General features: G+C 55.8%; 2 protein-coding genes across 3 annotated transcripts; both read right to left on the reverse strand.

Moving 5' to 3' along the window:
• Nucleotides 1–568: 568 nt before the first annotated feature.
• PLPBP (pyridoxal phosphate binding protein) lies at nucleotides 569–4,456 on the reverse strand. 2 transcript variants are annotated; one of them, XM_064400239.1, is made up of 8 exons: nucleotides 4,301–4,456; nucleotides 3,973–4,080; nucleotides 3,051–3,086; nucleotides 2,422–2,497; nucleotides 1,952–2,086; nucleotides 1,699–1,841; nucleotides 1,159–1,257; nucleotides 569–895 (listed from the first exon to the last, which is right to left on the reverse strand). In XM_064400239.1, the coding sequence occupies exons 1-8, from the start codon at nucleotides 4,394–4,396 to the stop codon at nucleotides 794–796; spliced, it is 795 nt and encodes a 264-aa protein (XP_064256309.1). In that variant the 5' UTR covers nucleotides 4,397–4,456; the 3' UTR covers nucleotides 569–793. The 2 variants fall into 2 exon arrangements, with proteins under 2 accessions (XP_064256309.1, XP_064256308.1); XM_064400238.1 differs by having other exon boundaries at nucleotides 569–899.
• Nucleotides 4,457–7,369: 2,913 nt separating this feature from the next.
• ERLIN2 (ER lipid raft associated 2) lies at nucleotides 7,370–15,983 on the reverse strand. The gene is made up of 11 exons (XM_064400237.1): nucleotides 15,828–15,983; nucleotides 15,654–15,735; nucleotides 15,427–15,473; nucleotides 15,191–15,252; nucleotides 13,746–13,871; nucleotides 12,063–12,136; nucleotides 11,625–11,683; nucleotides 10,721–10,812; nucleotides 10,302–10,391; nucleotides 8,719–8,798; nucleotides 7,370–7,705 (listed from the first exon to the last, which is right to left on the reverse strand). Exons 1-11 carry the CDS (start codon nucleotides 15,932–15,934, stop codon nucleotides 7,496–7,498), a joined length of 1,029 nt encoding a protein of 342 aa, XP_064256307.1. The 5' UTR covers nucleotides 15,935–15,983; the 3' UTR covers nucleotides 7,370–7,495.
• Nucleotides 15,984–18,577: the final 2,594 nt, after the last annotated feature.

An 18,577-nucleotide genomic window follows, 5' to 3' on the forward strand; every position in this document is an offset into this window, starting at 1 on the left:
GAAACCTCCATTCTGACCAAAAAACAGCAGCAAAACTACCAGGCAGGATGAAAATAATTCCCAACAACAGAGGAGGGGAAAGGAAAGGAAGGGAAGGGGGGAAAGCATTCCAGATCTGGGCGGCCACAGAGCCATGGGAAAAGTTAGTGTCAGCTGAAAAGGACAAAATTGAGCTGAAAAGACACTCCCACACTTGTGCTGTGCAGCCAAAGCCCCACACCATGAACTCACAGTGGCAGCTGAGCTCCTCACAGTCCCCTGTGCCTGTCACTCACCCCTTCCCACGGCCATGGCCTCTGCTGTGCCACGGCACAGCCCCATCCCAGCTCCTGTGCAACCATCCCACGTGCTGAACTTGCACTTGGGGAAACATTTACAGCTTTCTGGCAATCATAAATGTGTTGAATGAAGCGTTTAGTCCTCAGCAAAAAACAACCACCAGCACTGCTGCAGGGACACCCACCTTGCTCAGCAGCAACTCCAGCCTGACAAACACCTGTTTGTGCAGCCCAGTTACCCCAAAGTCTCTGTCCTTGACGACCCTGAGGAACCAAGACACCACAGCCACTTCCAACCCTCGATTTCCTTGTTGGTTATGAAGATCTCCAGTTTCTAGGGGTACTCTATAATCACAATGATCACGAGGCATCCCGGCCTCTGCTCCGAGGAATTCCCTCTCACCATCACGATGGGTGCCCACACGGAGGGAGGTAAAAATGCATAGTGAGGTCTCCCACGGCGAGGTCTCTCCTCTGCTGAGGCCACTTGTCTTCCCTCTAGTGCCCCTGCACTGTCACAGCCTCTGGCTGGCCTCCACCCCCAGCGGGGGCTTTGTTGGAATAATCCCTCTCTCCAAAAATAGTGCTCCCGATCCTGACGTTTGTGGATCCAACCTCTATCTGGGAGAGACAGAGAGGAGCAGCTCAGGGCAGGGCTGCCACCACCCCCACAGCCCAGCCTGGGCTCCCACAGGATGGTTCCTCACAGCCTCAGCACCCACAGCTACACCCAGGGGCTGCTTTGACCCCCAGGACCAGGAGAGCTGCACTGGGATCTTCACCCAGGGGGAAATCTTAGAGGCCTGTCTGGGTTGCCTGGGCTGGAATTTGGGGTGCAGGCACGTTTGTTCCCCCAGGGAAGGGGCAGACACACACTTACTGCGTGCTGGAAGTCCGTGGACATGCCCATGCTCAGCTCCACCTTGTCCAGGGGCAGGTTCAGCTTCTCACACACCTCCTGCCTCAGGGACAGCAGCACCTGCAGGGCACAGGGGACACGAGAGGTCACTCACCTGCACAGCCACGCCAGCTCCCCTCCAGGGTGCCACAGATGCTGGCTCCTGCCTGTCCCTGATGTCTGCTCCACACAGGAGCTGAAACTCTCACACTTCCCACAGAAGGAGTGTAACAGGTCTGGAGGTCCCCCAGATTTACTGACAGCACACAGGAGGCTCAAACCTCACCTGGGGCTCCAGCTCAGCAACTGCTGCCCTGCCAAAATCCTGCCTGCAGCTTCAGAGGCTGGGTGGGAGCAACACCCTGCAGAAAGGAGCCTCACAGCTGCACTGACACTGGCACTGAGGGCTCTGCACAAGGTGTCCCTACCTCCTGACAGCCTGACTCGCACTGGTTTGACTGGGACAGACCAACCGTGCCAGGAAACCAGCCCACAGTGCCATTTTCTGTGAGAAAACCTTACCTGGAAGTCAGGATTTGGCCCCTTGCTGAGGTCGTGCCCGATGCTGCCGATGGTCATCAGCCCCACGAATTCCAGGCTGGGGCACTTGTTGATGACGTGCTCCACAGCAGCCGTGGTGTCCCCGGGGGCAAGGCCATGCTTGCCTGCAAAAGCACAGGGACATCAGTGCCCAGCTCTGCTTCCAGAGCACAAACCAGCCCAGCCCATCCCCGTTCCCTGCCAAGCCATGCACTTGTCACAAAGAGCCACTCACTGTCCTCCCCGCTGGTGTTAACTTGCACCATGACCTTCAGCTTCTGGGGTGATCCTTTTTTCTGCCACGAGCTGTTGACTCTGTCTGCCAGTTTCACAGAATCCACTGTTTCCAGCATGAACAGGTTTGGGACAGCTGGGGAGAGAGCAGAGGCTGAGGGAATTCTGCTGGCAGGGGATTGTTGGTACCTCCAGCAGGCATTGGGGAGTTCATGGGGGTTGTTTCAGGGAATCTGAGCTGGATCCCAAGGATGGCTGAGTCCAACTCCTGCTCCTGCCCACACACCCCAAAAATCCCACCCTGAGCATCCCTGGGAGTGCTGCCCAAACCCTCCTGGAGCTCTGGCAGCTGTGCCCATTCCCTGGGCAGTGCCAGCACCCTCTGGGGGAGAATCTTTCCAAATCCTGACCCTCCCTGACACATCTGAGCCCTGGAAGACCACTGCCCACATCAAAGCAAGCAGGACCCACCGATCAGCTTGTTGACATTGCTCTTCTGCAGGTGGCCAATGAAATGCCACTTGATGTCTGGGCAGGATGAGAGAATCTGAAAGCAGAGGGAATGCTCAGGTTGGAACAACAACTCCCCCTTCCCCCACGCAGCACTTCAGACTTAGTTTGCCCACAACCAAATAGCAGACACCCAATTTCTTTGTTTGTTGAGACTCAGCCTGTGGTTGTGCTGGGGTTGAGCCTGGACAGGGATGGGTTTGTGGCTGCAGGGAATGCTGTCCCTGGGAACAGTGAAGGCAAAGCTCTTGTGCAACAGTCATAAAATGACATTTCCCCCAAACTGAGTGCTAATGTTTGTTGTTTTTTTTTTTTTTTCAACAAGGACTGTGCTTCTCCTAAAGAGAGCACAAAAGGCAGAGCACAGTGCAGACAGGTCAGGACTAAGGCAGATGTATTCCCAAACTCCTCTGGAGCCAGCCAGGCAGGAGGGGGAACAGGGCAGAGGCAGAGAGCCAAGAATAACCCACCATTCATCTGCACAGATAAGGATCCAGCCAAAGCCCTAACAAACCTCAGGACTTTGACAGAACAGCTCCTAGGACACAGCTAGACATGGTAAGAAAGCATGGAGTGAACTGTGGGCTCACCCTGGAGTCTGATGCCTTTTCCAGCAGCTCCTGAACCTGGGAGAATGAAGGAGAATGAAATTCTGTTAAACCCACAGCAGGCAGAGGATTGGTGTCCTCGGGATGTGTGATCTTGGGGCAACCTGAGCCCCAAAACCACGAGGGCAGGGAATGATGTGTCACCCACAGAGCCACCCAAACAGGCTGGCCCAAGCCTTCAGGAGGAATTTGTTCATGGAAAGGGCTGTTGAACATTGGAATGGCTGTCCAGAGAGGGGCTGGAGTCCCCACCCCTGGAGGTGTCCAAGGAAGGGCTCAGGAGGTGGCACTCAGTGCTCTGGGCTGGGTGACAAGGTGGGGATGGGGCACAGCTTGGACTCGATGCCCTTGGAGGGCTTGGAATGATTTTGGGATTCTGTGCCCTCTGCAGGGGCCCTGTCCCACCCCTCTGACCCTGTCCCTTCCCTGCTGACCCTGTCCCAGCCCCCTGCCCCTGTCCCATCGCTGCTGACCTTTTCCAGCCCTGCTGACCCTGTCCCAGCCCCCTGACCCATCCCTGCTGACCCTGTCCCATTCCTACTGACCCTTCCCATCCCTGCTGACCTTTTCCATCCCTGCTGACCCTGTCCCACCCCTCTGAACCTGTCCCATCCTCCTGACCCTGTCCCAGCCCCCTGTCCCATCCCTGCTGACCTTTTTCATCTCCCTGACCCTGTCCCTTCCCTGCTGACCCTATCCCATCACTCTGACCCTGTCCCATCCCTGCTGCCCCCTCCCAGCCCCCTGACCCTTTCCAGCCCTGCTGACCCTGCCCCATCCCTGCTGACCCTGCCCCATCCCTGCTGACCTTTTCCATCCCTCTGACCCTGTCCCACCCCTCTGACCCTGTCCCATCCCTACTGACCCTGTCCCAGCCCCTGTCCCCTGCCAGCCCCCCACTCACGTAGTTCTCCCCGAAGCTGCGCTGCCCGTGGCTGTAGGCCTCCATCACCATCTCTGCCGGCTTGGTCTTGCTGACGGCCACGAGCCGCGGCTGCACGGCCGGGAGCCCCTGCGGGAGCACGGCGGGTGAGCACGGGCCTGTCCCCACGGTCACCGGTGACCTGTCCCCACGGTGGGGCCCGTCCCGGTGCCGCCGCGGGCCTGTCCCCACGGTCACCGGTGCCCTGTCCCCTCAGCGCGGGCCCGTCCCTAGGGTGGCGGAGGCCGGCGGCCGTGGCAGCGCCCCCGCCCCGCGGCTCCCGCCGGGTTGTCCCCCGTGTCCCCCTCACCTGCGGCCGCCGCGCCGCCGCCTGCTGCACCTGCTCGGTGACGGCGCGGAGCGCCGGGCCCAGCCCGTCCCCGGCGGCCATGCCCGCTCTCCACATCCCCTCCCGCCGCTTCCGCCACACACCCGCCCCGCCCCCGCTCTCCGCCAATCGGATCGCTCCGTGCGGCGCCGCCGGCCAATGGGAGCGGCGGGGCGGGGCGCGGCGCCGCCATGTTGGGAAGGTCGCGGGCGCCATGGCGGCGCCGGGGAGCGGGGCCCGGCCGGGGCTCCCCGCGTGTGCCCTCGCCTGGGTTTGGGGACAAATCCAAATCGCTCCGTGCCCTCGGTAACCGCAGCGAGCGCTGCCAGCAGCGCACCCGGCTGTTCCGGCCTGCCCGCCCCCAAAACTGATGTTATCCCTGCCCGAGCGGCCTGCCGAGGGTGTGGATCCCGATTGCTGAGGGGAAAAGCGGCACGAAGGGAAGGAGGGAACGCGGCTGCTCCTGAGGCCCCGCCTGAGGTGTGGGGAGAGCTCGGAGCCCGGCCAGAGCCCGGCCAGAGCCCTCGGGCAGCTGGAGCGGAGGGACGAGGCCCGGGCAGGGCGGGAGAGCGCGGCTGCAGCACATGAACTCAAATATTTGTCCTAACCCGCAGAACTTCACCGTCCCTCTGCAGATTCCGTGTTGACACAGCTGGTGAAAAACACCCAGAAGGTTCCTGCCCTTTGTCTGGTAAAACACGACAAGGGTTTTGAGGTGTTTGCTGCTCCGGTCTGTTTTTTGCTCATTCTGTAGCAAAGCAGGCGCTGACAGACTGGGATTCCTCCCAGCCTTCTTCCACCTTCCTCCTCCTCAGTGGAAAGGGAAAACCAGCACAGCACCGACCCCCAGCACCCCACAGCCCCCCACTCCCACCTCGACCTCCCCTCTGCAAAATCCTCCCCTGCAAACACATCGTGGGATTAAAATCCATCCAGAAACCCCGAGGGGAACACTGAAGGCTCTAAAATCGAAGGCCATTTTATTGTCATAGCAAATACCAAAATAAAAAGGCTTTGAATTCAGTACATAAGAAGATCAAGGACTGCACTGGCAGAGCATTTCCGTGCTGCCAGGAATCAGCAGTGCCACAAACCTCTGCTCCCTTTGCTACAGAGTGGGTTGGAAGTTCAGATCTTCACCTCAAGGTTAGAGAAACAGGACCATTTGCCTGTTAGAGGAATAAAGGTTTACATGGAGACTGAGCCACTCTGGAACATTCAGGACATTTTAGTGTGAAGAAACCTGAATGAAGACACAACAACACATTCTGGCTTATGAAGACTGACACACTCTCAACTTCACTTTTCTTTTTTTACTCTTAGTACAACTTAACTAAATTACACTAATGCTTTAGCAATTAGGGTTTTAATTAAAAAAAAAAATTATTAAGAGCTCTTTATCCCAAGCTATTGTCTTGCTGTGAAATCACACATAAAAAAAAAAGCCTTTATAACACCACTTTGGCTTAGTAGGGTCCTTTCATTAGTGAACAATACTTGTGTAAAAGGAGGTGTTAGTTGCTGATGGAAACCTCGAGCACAAACGCAGAACAATCTCAAGTGAGCTCATCCTCATGGCTAAAAACTTCTGCTATTCCCTGTTAGAGCCTGCACAGACCTATTTAGGAATATTTGGGAATATCACAGCCTCCCTGGGGATGCTGCTGGGTCTGTTGTAGGTCTCCCTTAGCTCCTATTTCCTAAGAAATACAAAGAGGATGGGACTTTGCTCCAGCAGAAACTGATGTTCATTTCTATTTTGCATTTTCAAGCATCAACAAGGAAGAGAAAACTGCTGTAAAAACCCTGGAGTGATTCACTGAGCTCTCAGAGCAACACAGTGATGAAGGTTTGAACACTGAAGGGTGAGACCAGGGGTGCTGGGGAGCAAGAATTTGGGCAGGAGCCTGTGAATGCACCAGGCTGGTCTCTGACAAGCACTGGCATCATCTCAGAAGAGGATACTGGCCTCTAATTACATCAGCAATTAATCACCAGGCTCTGCTGCCAAATGCAGATGGATTAGGGAGGGAAAAAAAAAATGTTCTCTCTAGGCCTGGACTTTTATCCTCCAATTTTGCATGTGTGGAGAAGAAAGCTCTGTTCCCTCTCTAGAGGGAACATTCTGTAACACTGTTCTGAGAGGAAAAGGGGACTCCATCTTTGGGAATTCAGGAAGAGCTGCTTGTCTCTGCCCTGTGGCCTCTCAGGGTCGTGGTTTGTCCTTGGCCAGAGGGAAATGTTCCTTCCACGAGGTCCCTCAGCCCCAGTCCACAGGAGCTCTGCTGTGCTCACCTGCAGGTCCTTTTTCTACTCAGACACTGTAAACACTGAGCTCCAGCTGCTCCCAGAGCAGATCAGCTGAAAAGCTGTCTGCTCACTCCAGCAGCTCCTCCCCAGCAAGGCCTTTTGTAAACTCAGGGTCCCTGAGACAAAAATTCTTTCCTCCCTGGTTTTCTGTGACAATTTCCATCTGAAGATCCCACCCAGCTCTGCACTCCAGGATGCTGCCCACACCCTCCCCCAGCAGCTGAACTGCTGGGACAATTCCACCACAGAAACATGACAAATGGAAAACAAAGCAGAGTCAGGACGCAGAAAATGAAGAGTTTGTGTTTCTCCCTGTGGGATGTGGTCTAAGGCTTCGATCCCCCCAGGGGTGGGAACCTGCAGGACTCCAGCTGAGCCTCTGTCCCTCACGGGGTCACCTCGTGTGGCCCCAGCCTTGAGCAGCCATCTGTGTGTAATGTACAAAATCTAGCACCTTATTTTCAGAGGGGATTGAAATAAAGTACTTGGAATTTTCAGTAAGAAAAAAAACCCAAAACAAGTTGTAGCAGCAAATCCCCTCCCTCCAAAACCTCAACATTTCTTTACCTGCAACTGCTATGAACCACCTCAGTCCCAAATTAGGTTCCCACCCAAGCTGATAGGCATGACAACCTCTCCCAAATCCTTGGTCTGGGTGACCAAGAGCAGCTACAGAACATACCTGGGGCTTAGAAATTACCAGAAAACCCACCCCATAAATACCAAAGTCCTAGTGTCTAATTGTCATATAAAAGATTGAAAGGATTAAATCTGATTCATCTCTTTCAGCACAGGAAAAGGGGGAAAACTAAAAGGAATTTCCCAGTTCATGATTTTTTGATATAAAATGAATAGAAATCTTTCTTTTCAGTTGATGTTATGAAGTAGTTTTGTGTCCTCACTGGTTCCTGCCCCGTCCTCCTCCTGGATTCCTTCTGCCAGTCCCTCTGCAGATTTGCTCTGGCTCCCTGCAGAGTCCATGAACATGTTGGGAATATCTTTGCCAAAGTAGATCTTGCTGTTGGCTGCGATTGCCTTGTACTTCATCAGCTGCAAGTACTCAGGAGTTAGCTTGAGCTGCACGGAGAGAAAACGGGTCACAGGAGCTCGGGGGTGGGAAAAGGGAATTCCTGCCTGAGCACACGAGGCACAGGCTTTCCAGGAGCCCAGCAGGCATGGCCAGCCCTCCCCAGGGAAAACAGAGTGCCCAGAGCCAGGCTCTCCTCCAGCAGGGCTGAGGGCACTCCAGAACCCAGGGACTAAATGGCAGAATGGAAAGGGAAGGGGGCAGAATGGAGAGGGAAGGGAGCAGCTGGGGGAAGGCTCAGTGCAAGCGTGATGGAGTGTTCCAGAGCACATCCCTCACTGCAGCCCCTGCAAGGAGAGCTGAGGAGGAGGGAAACATCCCTGGCTCTCTCCAGGGAGCACATCCACCAGCCTGTCTGGCTGAGAGGAGCTCACTCCTTCAGGATAACAGCATTGTAACAGAGAGGACAAAACCTGGGCCCTCTGCCCCTTCTCACTGACCACCACACAACTGCAACTCCCTGCTGGGATGTGCTGGCAGCTTGCTGTATCAGGAGCACACCTGACCATTCTATCCATGCCATTTTTCTGTTTCCAGGTTGGATTTTTTGTTGTTTTTACTTCGCAGTACTGAGGCTCTTCCAAGGGGTCTGAGCTCAGTTCTTTCCCTGCACTGTGGTTTATTCTGCCCCTGCCTGTCACCCTGGAGATCTTCCTGCTCTGCCTGCCAGCTTGAGACTGGAATGAAACCACATTTCTCATCACAACAGTGTGAAAGGGCAGCACTGAAAGTCATATTCCACAGAGAGCCAGGACCAGTGAGCACCTGGCAGAGCAGAGATTTCACATTCCCCGACACTGATCCATCCAGAGAACAAAATGAACTTGCAAATAAGGATCTAATTGTTGACTAATTGTTTCAGATGAAAGCTTTGCTGAGAGGAGATGGCCTTGTTTTGCTTTTTGACGTAAACAAGGATCACTGCCTGCCCTTGTGCTGGTATTTCCCTTCAGCCTGGTGCCAGGGGCCCTGCTCTGAGGCACCACAAAGGAAAGCACAGTACCTTGTTGGCCTCAGCCACCTTCATTGCAGTGTAACACTCAGCATCAGCTCTCGCCTTCTCTCGTGCAAGAAATGCAGCATCTGGAAGCAAACACATGCTGTGAGTGACATTTTTATTCCCAGCCACGTCAGCACTGCTTGCAGCTGGTAACTCTTCAGGAGGTGGTCAGGGGAACCTCTGAGCTACACAGGGTACAACCAAGGCAAGAGAGAACAAAATGGGAAACCCAGAAATGGGAAACCCAGAAATGGGAGCTCAATTTCCCATTTACAAAATGGGAAACCCAGAAATGGGAAACCCAGAAATGGGAGCTCAATTTGCTGCAGCCAAATGGCTGCAGAATAAGAGCATGAAGAAGCAAATTGCATCTGCAACTGCAGAGCTCAAAGAACTTCACAAACATCAGGGTTTGATTATCCCCATCACGTGGGCTGAGCTCAGCCTTTCTTCTCGAGCCAGGGCTGACTCTTGTGCTCAAACACAGCAACTGCTCTCCTGCAGAGGTGGGATTTACCCACAGCCCCTGCCCAGCAGCAGCCTGGGCAGCCCAGCAGACTGTGCAGTGAGGTCTGTGCTGTGCATGGCATTCCCAGCTGGGATTTGGGATGTGCAGATGAAGGTTCTGGCACACAGAGCAGGGGATTTCAATCTCCACAGGCTCTGCCCTTTGCACAGATGCTGGAGAGCTTTTCTCTGCTGTATCAACAGCATAGCTCTGTGGATACTGCAATTCCTGACTCCTGGCACAGACACTTAAGGAACATTTCCCCTTTCTGAACTGCACTTTTTCCCCTCTGCATCCATCCAGTGATAATGATGGGTATCAGGCCAGCAGGTTACAGATAAAATGAGTGGAATCCTGCCACCTCCTGCCACTCCTCCTAAGGCATGGAGCCACACAATTGCAACATGTCAGTCTGGGGCTGAGAGCTGCACAGCTGGATAAACCATTTGTTTACTTCCCCTAGCAGGGAGGCCTGGGAGCTGCTGCACTTTAAAGATCCTGTAAACAGCTGGATGGTCTGGCCCACATCTGCCTCTCCTGGCTAAAAGGAGAGGCTGGTCCCAGTCAGAGACACCAGGAAAAAAGGAGGAGGCAGGAATCCTCTGCCAGCACAGAGCCAGACTGAGGGCTGACACCTGCTGACACAGTTATAAGAAATAAACCCCATTGTATTCCTGCAAAGAACTTCTTAATGAGAAGCTGCTGACCTGTAAAACTCTTAATTGGCTCCTCAGTGGCTTCCGCAGAGCTTGTCAGGGACTTTAATGAATATAAGGGGAAAAAAAGCCTTGCCACTCCTGAGCTGGAGTTGCAGAGCCCTCTCCATGCCCTGGAGTTTCTCTGACTTTATCAGAGGGGTGAGGGAACATCTCCTTAAGTTCAAACTGCTACAAAGATCACCTTGAGAAAGGGAGTTTCAAGAAGGACAGCCTGCAAAGAAATTCCTATTCCTGCCTGTGGTCAGGAACTTCACCCCTGTGAACGTCAGCCTGGACTGAGGAACAGCCAACACACACTTCAAGAACTCCTTGGTAACCTCCTCCAGGATTTACTTACTGGAAAGCTCACCCCCACTCACCTTCAATCTCTGAAATCCGCTTCTCTGTCTCCTTTTCCATCACTTTCTGTCCATAAGTTATTTCAGCAACTTGTGCAATCTTTTCTGCCTCTGAAATGAAAACAAGAACACGCCCACGCTGTCATCACACGTTTTCCTAACACCAGGAGCAGCCTCACCCTGGAAAATCCTCACTCATCACCTACTTCAGGTGGAAATAAACGGTGGGAAACATTTCCAGCCCACAGAGAACAAAGCTGGAACCCACCTGAAAAACTCCTGAGTTTCTCTGGGAGTATCAGATCAGAGAAGGTCCCAGAGTGAACCACGTGTATCCCTCCCTGGGACCTGGGGTCTCTCTGCTCCCTGTCCCTCCCTTCCCTAATCCAAACCCAAACCCTTATTTTTCCCTCCCCACCCCCTTCCCCAGCCCCACAGACCAATCAGAGCTTTCTTCCTCTCTGTCTCTGCCTCCTTCTCCACCACCTTCTGCTTCTGTGCTGCTATCAGCAGCTTTGTCTTCTCACTCTCCCTGGGGAGCAAGAAAAACCAGTTAAACCCATTAAAACCAGTTAAAACCAGGAGCTCACTGGTGTGGGACACACAGCACACCCCCAGAACGAGCTGCTGGCTCTTCCCTCCTTCCAGCATGTGTCCAGGGCAGGCACCTGCACAGAGCTTTCTGCCTGAATCAAAGCATTCTTTCCTCCTCTCCACAGCAGGAAGATTTCCCTGTGACAGTCCCTGCAGGCTGCACTGGTGCCTTTTCTATCTTACTGGTTTTTACTCACATTCATGAGTTTTTAAAGTGAACAGAAATAAAAACTCTGCTGCTGCTCCCAGTCAGGGAAGAGACACTGGAACTGAGTCTCTCAACACGTCCTGCTGTATTTATGGCACACAGGCTGATCTGGGGCCTCCTGCCACGACCACAGCACACAGGATTTACCACAAGCCCAAAGGGTGAGAGGCAGTGCTGGGGAAGCAGAGAGCATGAGAGGGATCCAATCCTGGCTGAGCAAAGTGCTGGCAGCTGGCTCAGGGCACTGCAGGGGGATCAGCACGTCAAGTGCTGTCAAAGAGAGTTATTTCAAAGCTTCAGCTTGTTGAATCAACAGTTTCTCCATCCCAGTCAAACAAGAGGATTAGTGGTGAAATCCATCCCTCTGCCACTCAGCCTCAGCTCTGGGAGGGCTCTGGAGCACAGGGCCAGGGGAAGGAGCCCCAGGGAAAAGCATCCCAGGGAGAGCTCAGAGCTGCCCCATGCCAGCCCCTTCCTGAGGGGCACCAGGACGCCCCAGCCCTGAGCTCAGCTGCCCCTTCTGGGAACACACAGGCACTCACATGAGCTCGTAATTCCTCCGGATGGTTTCAGGGATGTTTGGCTTTGTAACTCGGACTGCCTGCAGAGAGAGACACACAAGAGAGCCTGGGCCAGCAGCCACGTGGCCACTGGGGCTGTGGGTGGCACTCAGGGCATCCTCTGCCACCAGAGCTGCACAGACTGTGAGCAGGCCCAAAACCCACAGAGAAACAGCACTGCAAGGTCTGATATGAGAGGAGATTGTAACCTGGGCAAAGCAGCACCCAGAGGAACTCCAGGAGAAACTCAACACACCAAAACTGCGAGGGGACCAGAAGGACACTGCTCCCCCTCCCCAGGTTAAATAAAATCTGTGTTGTGAAGCAATTTCCTAAACAAATCTCAATTTCTTGGTCCTCTTTAGCCCTTTCCCCTCTTCACAGTCTGCCCCTTCAATTTCTCAATCAAATCCTGATTACCTGTATAATTAATCCCGGGGCCATCGTGGTTAGGTCTTGCTGCAAGGCCAGTTTAAGGTTTTCATCAATTTGATCTGAATGGGGAGAAAAGAAAAGGAAATGAAACATCCCCCAAGGCAGTGTCAGCACCCAGAGTGAGCTGGGATGGCTCCCATTTCTTATTCCTGGAGAGCACAAATGGCAGCTGGATGAAGAAGTGCTGGGCTGACCCCCAGGCAGGCTCCCAGCAATGGGACACACCACAGGAACGTGGCAGCATGAAAGGAAACCCTGCAGTTTCCCATAACCTGCAGTCTGGAACCTTCCTGAGCCAGAGGCAGCATCTCCACAACCAGGACTCTGTGCTCTGACCCCCTTGAACTGAACTGCCCCACAAATCCTGGAGTGACGAGGTAAATCCTGACCTGCACCCGTGCCAGCAGGACACGGAGCAAATGGAAAGGCAGGAATGGCAAATGGCTGCATCAGTTACTTGAGCAGGCTGCAAAAATCATCAGCAATGTCTCTCTGGCTCAAGGAGTCCCAGAACTCCAGCGTAGCTGAGGATTTCAAAAGGAAACACAACCTAAAACCCTGCTCTGATGAAAGCTCCAAGGAGGGCAGTGCTTCCAGCTGGGGCCTGCTGGGAAGTGCAGAGGGAAAATCAAACAGTAAGGGCCTTGAGAGGGATCACATCACACTCCTGGATGTTTGCTTTGGGCCCAGTTTCCTATCTGGAGCTCAGGCTCCTAATGAAGGCCAGCCAGGAGTTTGGGAAGCAGCTGTTATCAGTTCCCTGCACCTGCTGGCAGCTGTGGGGGCAGAGGGTGACTGAGGCTGCTCAGAGGGGCTGTGCCCCACTGCAGAGCCCCAGCCAGGCCCAGGGCTTCCAGGCAGTTTGCACAAGTTCCTTCTGTGCAGAGTGAGAGCTTTCAGGCCATTTCAAGCAGCAGCTGCCAACATCTGGAGCCTGCACGGGCCAGGAACCCGTCCAGCCACCAGCAGGAGCTGGGAACTGGGGGGATCTGAGCCCCTGCAGCAGTGTGGGAAGGGCAGCCAGGCTCCTTGGAAAGCCAGGCTGAAGGGAGAACAGGAGCCTGCAAACACCCTGTGCTCACTCAGGCACAAAGCCCGTCCTGCTGGGCCCCCAGCAGCCCCCTGCCCACAGCCAGCAGTGCTGAGAGCCTGGGAGGATTTCCTGTCAGCCCAGAGCCAGAAACAAAACACTCAGCACTGGCAGCTGCTGGGCCAATCCCACCAGGAAACCACAGCTTTGCTCAGCCCTCCTGCCCTGTGCTTCCCTGGAGGGGAGGGCAGCAGCCCTTGTGGCACAAAAGCTGAGCCAGCCCCTGGCCAGTGGTGCTTGCTCAGGGTTTCTGTGGCAGCAGAGAGGCCCAGCCAGGCTCTTCCATCTGGATCAGACAATCCTGTGACCAATTCAATCCATCACAGCTGCTGCACGCACAGAGAACGCCACAGAATTGCTGCTGCCTTCCCTGAAGGGAGGCTGCTGGCAGGGCTGGCCTTGGAGCTCATTGTTACAACACATTGAAGCACTCAGCTCCAAAAGATAACAGGGATAAACGATGGCAGCTGCCTAAAAACCCCAGCTCCACGCAGAGCCAGCTGGGGATTCGTGGATAAAAGCCACCAGCTGGGGTTCTGCAGCGCCAGCCCAAGGGGACAGCCCCCAGCAGCACTCACCAAAGAGCTCGATGTACACCTCCTGCAGGGTGTGCACGCTGCAGAACTGGTTCAGCTCGTGGTGGATCTTGTTGAAGATGAGAGCCTTGTCGTAGTCAGCCGTGTAGTTCTTGACGATGTCGTACACTGGGAGAGGAGAGGAGGAGAGAGGAGGAGAGAGCAGGCTCAGCACCCTCAGGGAAAGCCCTGGAGCTCAGTCTCAGTGCAGTATGAAATGAAGGAGCCCCTGCTCTCACAGCCTCTGCTCAGGCCTCACCAGGATCTCTCCCCTGCCCTGCTGGGGCTGCACACACACCCCCAGCTCCCTGCTGAGCCAGGCACTGCCAGGCTCAGACCCAAAGGATTTGGGAAAAGGCTGCCCAGGTGCTGTCCCCGGGCTGCAGAGGAGCCTTTGCCCACAGCCCCTGGCTCCCCTGACTCCAACCTGCTGCACACAGCTCGGGGGGGCTGGGATGGGGACAACCAACAGCCCAAATTCCTGGGGGAGAGGGCAGAGGGGACAGCAGGAACTCAGGGCTCTGCCAGGTGCTTGGGGCACACGTGGGGGACAGCCTGGCTGCCACCAAACCAGCCCCCAGCCCCTCCTGAGGGACAACCTGAGTCTCTTCAGGTAAATCCAGCTCCTCATGTGGGACAGCCTGGCTCCCTCCCACCAAACCCAGTCCCACCAAACCCAGCCCAGACCCTCCTGTGGGACAGCCTGGCTCCCTCCCACCAAACCCAGTCCCACCAAACCCAGCCCAGACCCTCCTGTGGAACAGCCTGGATCCCTCCCACCAAACCCAGTCCCACCAAACCCAGCCCAGACCCTCCTGTGGGACAGCCTGGATCCCTCCCACCAAACCCAGTCCCACCAAACCCAGCCCAGACCCTCCTGTGGGACAACGTGGGTCCCTCCAAACCCAGCCCAGCTCCTCCTGTGGGACAATCTGGATCCCTCCCACCAAATTCAGCCCCAGGTCCTCCTGAGGGACAGCCTGAATGCCTCCCACCAAACCCAGTCCCTCCAAACCCAGCCCAGACCCTCCTGTGGGACAGCCTGAATGCCTCCCACCAAACCCAGTCCCACCAAACCCAGCCCAGCTCCTCCTGTGGAACAGCTTGGCTCCCTCCAGGTAAATCCAGCCCTTCCTCTGGGACAGCCTGGCTCTCTCCAAACCCAGCCCAGCCCCTCCTGAGGGACAGTCTGGATCCCTCCAGGTAAATCCAGCCCCTCCTGAGGGACAGTCTGGATCCCTCCAGGTAAATCCAGCCCCTCCTGAGGGACAGTCTGGATCCCTCCAGGTAACTCCAGCCCCTCCTGTGGACAGTCTGGATCCTTCCCACCAAACCCAGCCCCACCACACCCAGCCCAGCCCCTCCTGAGGGACAGCCTGGCCCTCTCCACACCCAGCCCAGCCCCTCCTGCCACCGCAGCCCCGCCCCGGGGCACAGCTGTGACTCACCCGCGCTCTGGATGAGGAAATTCACCACCTCGATCCTGTCGAAATAAATCATCACTCCCCCGCTGCCAAGGGAGAAAACACCAAATGATCCTTGCGGGAGGCTGGGCGGCTCCGAGGGGCACTGTCCCCTCTGTGGGACCACCCCAGCACGCCCCGAGCCCCGCTCCCCGCGGGCTCCCTGTCCTCCCGGTGTCCCGGTTCGTGAGGAGCCGAGGGGGAAGAGCTGAAATTCTCACCTGGTGCCGCACGGGACATTCTTCACCTCGTCCGTCTGCAGCGTGGTCTGCAGGGGATTGAAGGAAAGAGGCTTAGGAGAGGGATTTCCCCGGCACGGAGGGCAGCGAGCGTCCCGAGAGCCGCCGGTAGCGGGCACGGCCAGCCCCGTGCGACACCCCGGTGTCCCGGTATCCCGGTGCCCCGGTGTCCCGGTGCCCGCCCCGCCCGGGCCCGCGCCCAGCAGCACCTGCACTGACTTGTAGGACGTGATGAAGGGCAGCATGAGGTGGAAGCCGGGCCCGCTGGTGGAGGTCAGCAACGCGCCGCCGCTGCGGAGAGAACGGGAGAGAGACAGGAGGGAAACCGTGAGCGGCGGCGGGGCTGGCCGCGGGCCGGCTCTCTCCCCGCCGGGCTGCCTCACCGGTAGTAGACGCCGATGTGCCCCTCGTCGATCTTGTGCACGGCCGAGAGGAGCGCGGCGGCCGCCACGCCGAGGGCGAGGGCGGCGATGGCGCCGAGCTGGGCCATGCCCGGCACCGGCGGCGGCACCGGCGGCGCGCCACTGGCGTCATCACCGCGCGACCGCGCCGCCGCCGCCGCCAGGGGGCGGTGGAGGAGCGGCGATGTGGCGCCGAAGGACGCGGGTTCGAGACCCGCCCGCGCCCGCGGGGTTGGGGTGCGGAGCCCCCCGAGGCCGCTCCGGGCGGGGGGGACAGAGAGAGGCACCGGGCACAGAACGTTAAGTGTCGGAAAGGACAGCGAGACTCATCCCACTGCAGCCTCTGCCACGGGCTGGGACATTTCCATTTCCCACTTTACCTCTTTCCCACTTTTCCACATTCCCACTTTTCCCACATTTCTACTTTTCCACATTACCACTTTTCCCACTTTTCCACTTTCCCACTTTCCCACTTTTCCACATTTCCACTTTTCCTACTTTTCCACATTTCCACTTTTCCACATTTCCACTTTTCCACATTTCCACTCTCCCACTTTTCCCACATTCCCACTTTTCCCACATTTCCACATTCCCACTTTTCTCACTTTCCCACTGTCCTACTTTCCCACTTTCCCACATTCCCACTTTTCCCACTTTTCCACATTCCCACTTTTCCCACTTTTCCACTTTCCCACTTTCCCATATTTCCACTTTCCCACTTTTCTCACTTTTCCACTTTTCCCACAGAAGACCCTCAGCTGGAAAGGGCCCACAGGGTCATCCAGTCCAACTCCCGGCCGTGCACAGACACCCCACCGACCCCACCGTGTCCCTCAGAGCATCGTCCAAATGCTCCTGGAGCTCTGACTCTGATGTCCAGCCCAAATTCTGCCTCTGTCAATTCTTGTTTGCAGCCACAACATTTTTATTTCATCTCTGACCTCCCCTGCTGTCGCCCCCCACACGGACCCCCCTGCTCGCTGGCCGGACCTGCTTTGGGATCACAGGAAATGGGATGGGCCAGGCAACAGGATCATCCATCCCTGAAATCCTGGAAAGGGCTTTAAAAACCACACATAAAACGTCAATAAAGGAGAATGATTTGATCTTTACTCGTGATGGATCTCCGAGGTTATGTATAACAACCCTGTCAGGAGGGTTCAGCGCCATTTAGGAATAAGGAATGAAATATCCACGATATTTGTCAATCCAAATTTTACAGCTCTTAAAGAAGCGCAAAAGGGCGCCAGAGATGAAAAACACCCTGTAGTTGGTGTTTTTTTAAAGGCGGTTGCCCAGATTTAAGGCCTTGATAAAATGTATTAAATCTTTAAAGGTTTTAATGAATCTAGTATGTGTTTCATAAATCACCAGCCTCTGCTCAGCCCCTCTCAGTTTAATAAGGGTAAACTAGGAAATTGCTCTGAGCTGGAGCAAAATGCATCCATGGAATATTGAAAAGTAATAGGTTTTTAAATGTGGGGTGTTCTGGCTCGCAGAAGAGGTTTTGCTTCATAACACCAGCACTATATCACTGCCCTGAGCGGGAAACCAGCTGTGGCCACGTGTTTAACAGCATCAAGATGTGAACCAGCACAAAGGTAAATATTATTTGTAATAATCCTGAAAAAAAAATAAAAGCCAAAAAAAATCATTACCGCTCCTGGACTCGAGTCCAGGAACATTCAGCGGTGTCTGTGCCACGGCGCTCGGGGTTTTAACAGGGCTGTTTGTAGGAATAAATGGTTTATTGCGCCCAGTTCTCTCCAGCTCCTTCATCCCTACCTCATCCCGCTGCCCTTGTAAAAATATCCTGCGGGGTTTTCTGTGCAGTTGAGTGAGAATTTGGGGGGCTCTGGGTGCTCATGGGGATGGAGCTGGGATGGGACCCAGCAGGCTCTGGGTGGGATGAGGGCAGACTGGGATGGCCCTGGGCAGAGTGGGATTAGCCATGGCAGGGCTGGATTGGCCATGGCAGGGCTGGATTGGCCATGGCAGAGCGGGATTAGCCATGGCAGAGCGGGATTAGCCATGGCAGAGCTGGATTGGCCATGGCAGAGCTGGGATAGCCATGGGCATAGCTGGGTTCCCCATGGGCAGCCCTGGGTGGGAAAAGCCCAGCTCCATCCCGGTAGGCCCAGCTCAGTCCCGGTAGGCCCAGCTCCATCCCGGTAGGCCCAGCTCAGTCCCAGTAGGCCCAGCTCAGTCCCGTTAGGCCCAACTTGGTCCCAGCAGGCCCGCCTTGCTCCCGGGTAGGCCCGCCTTGGTCCCGGTAGGCCTGGCTCTGTTCCAGCAGGCCCAGCTCAGTCCTGGCAGGCCCAGCTTCATCCCAGTAGGCCTGGCTCGGTCCTGGCAGGCCCAAATTGGTCCCGGTAGGCCCAGCTCAGTCCTGGCAGGCCTGGCTTGGTCCTGGCAGGCCCGGCTTGCTCCCGGCAGGCCCGGCCCGGTCCCGACGGGGCGGCGCAAGGCGCGGTGTAAAGCCTGTCTGCCCTCGTTAGCTGTCACAGTAACAATGCCGGGCTGGCAATAAAGGCAATTCCGAGGCTGTTGGTCATTAATCACTGCCTGACAGCTGGGAATAGGGCTGGAAAAACTCCGGCCCCGTGCTCCTGCTTTGGCGTTTAGGGTTACCTGTGCAGCTGGAGCGGGGGGTGCAAAGCTCTGCCCCAACCCCACTCCTGCCTCCATCTCCATTTCTATCCTGTCCCTGACCCCATCCCAAATTCTGCCTC

This window comes from Passer domesticus, chromosome 28 (assembly GCF_036417665.1).
Source record: "Passer domesticus isolate bPasDom1 chromosome 28, bPasDom1.hap1, whole genome shotgun sequence".
Lineage (NCBI taxonomy): Eukaryota > Metazoa > Chordata > Aves > Passeriformes > Passeridae > Passer > Passer domesticus.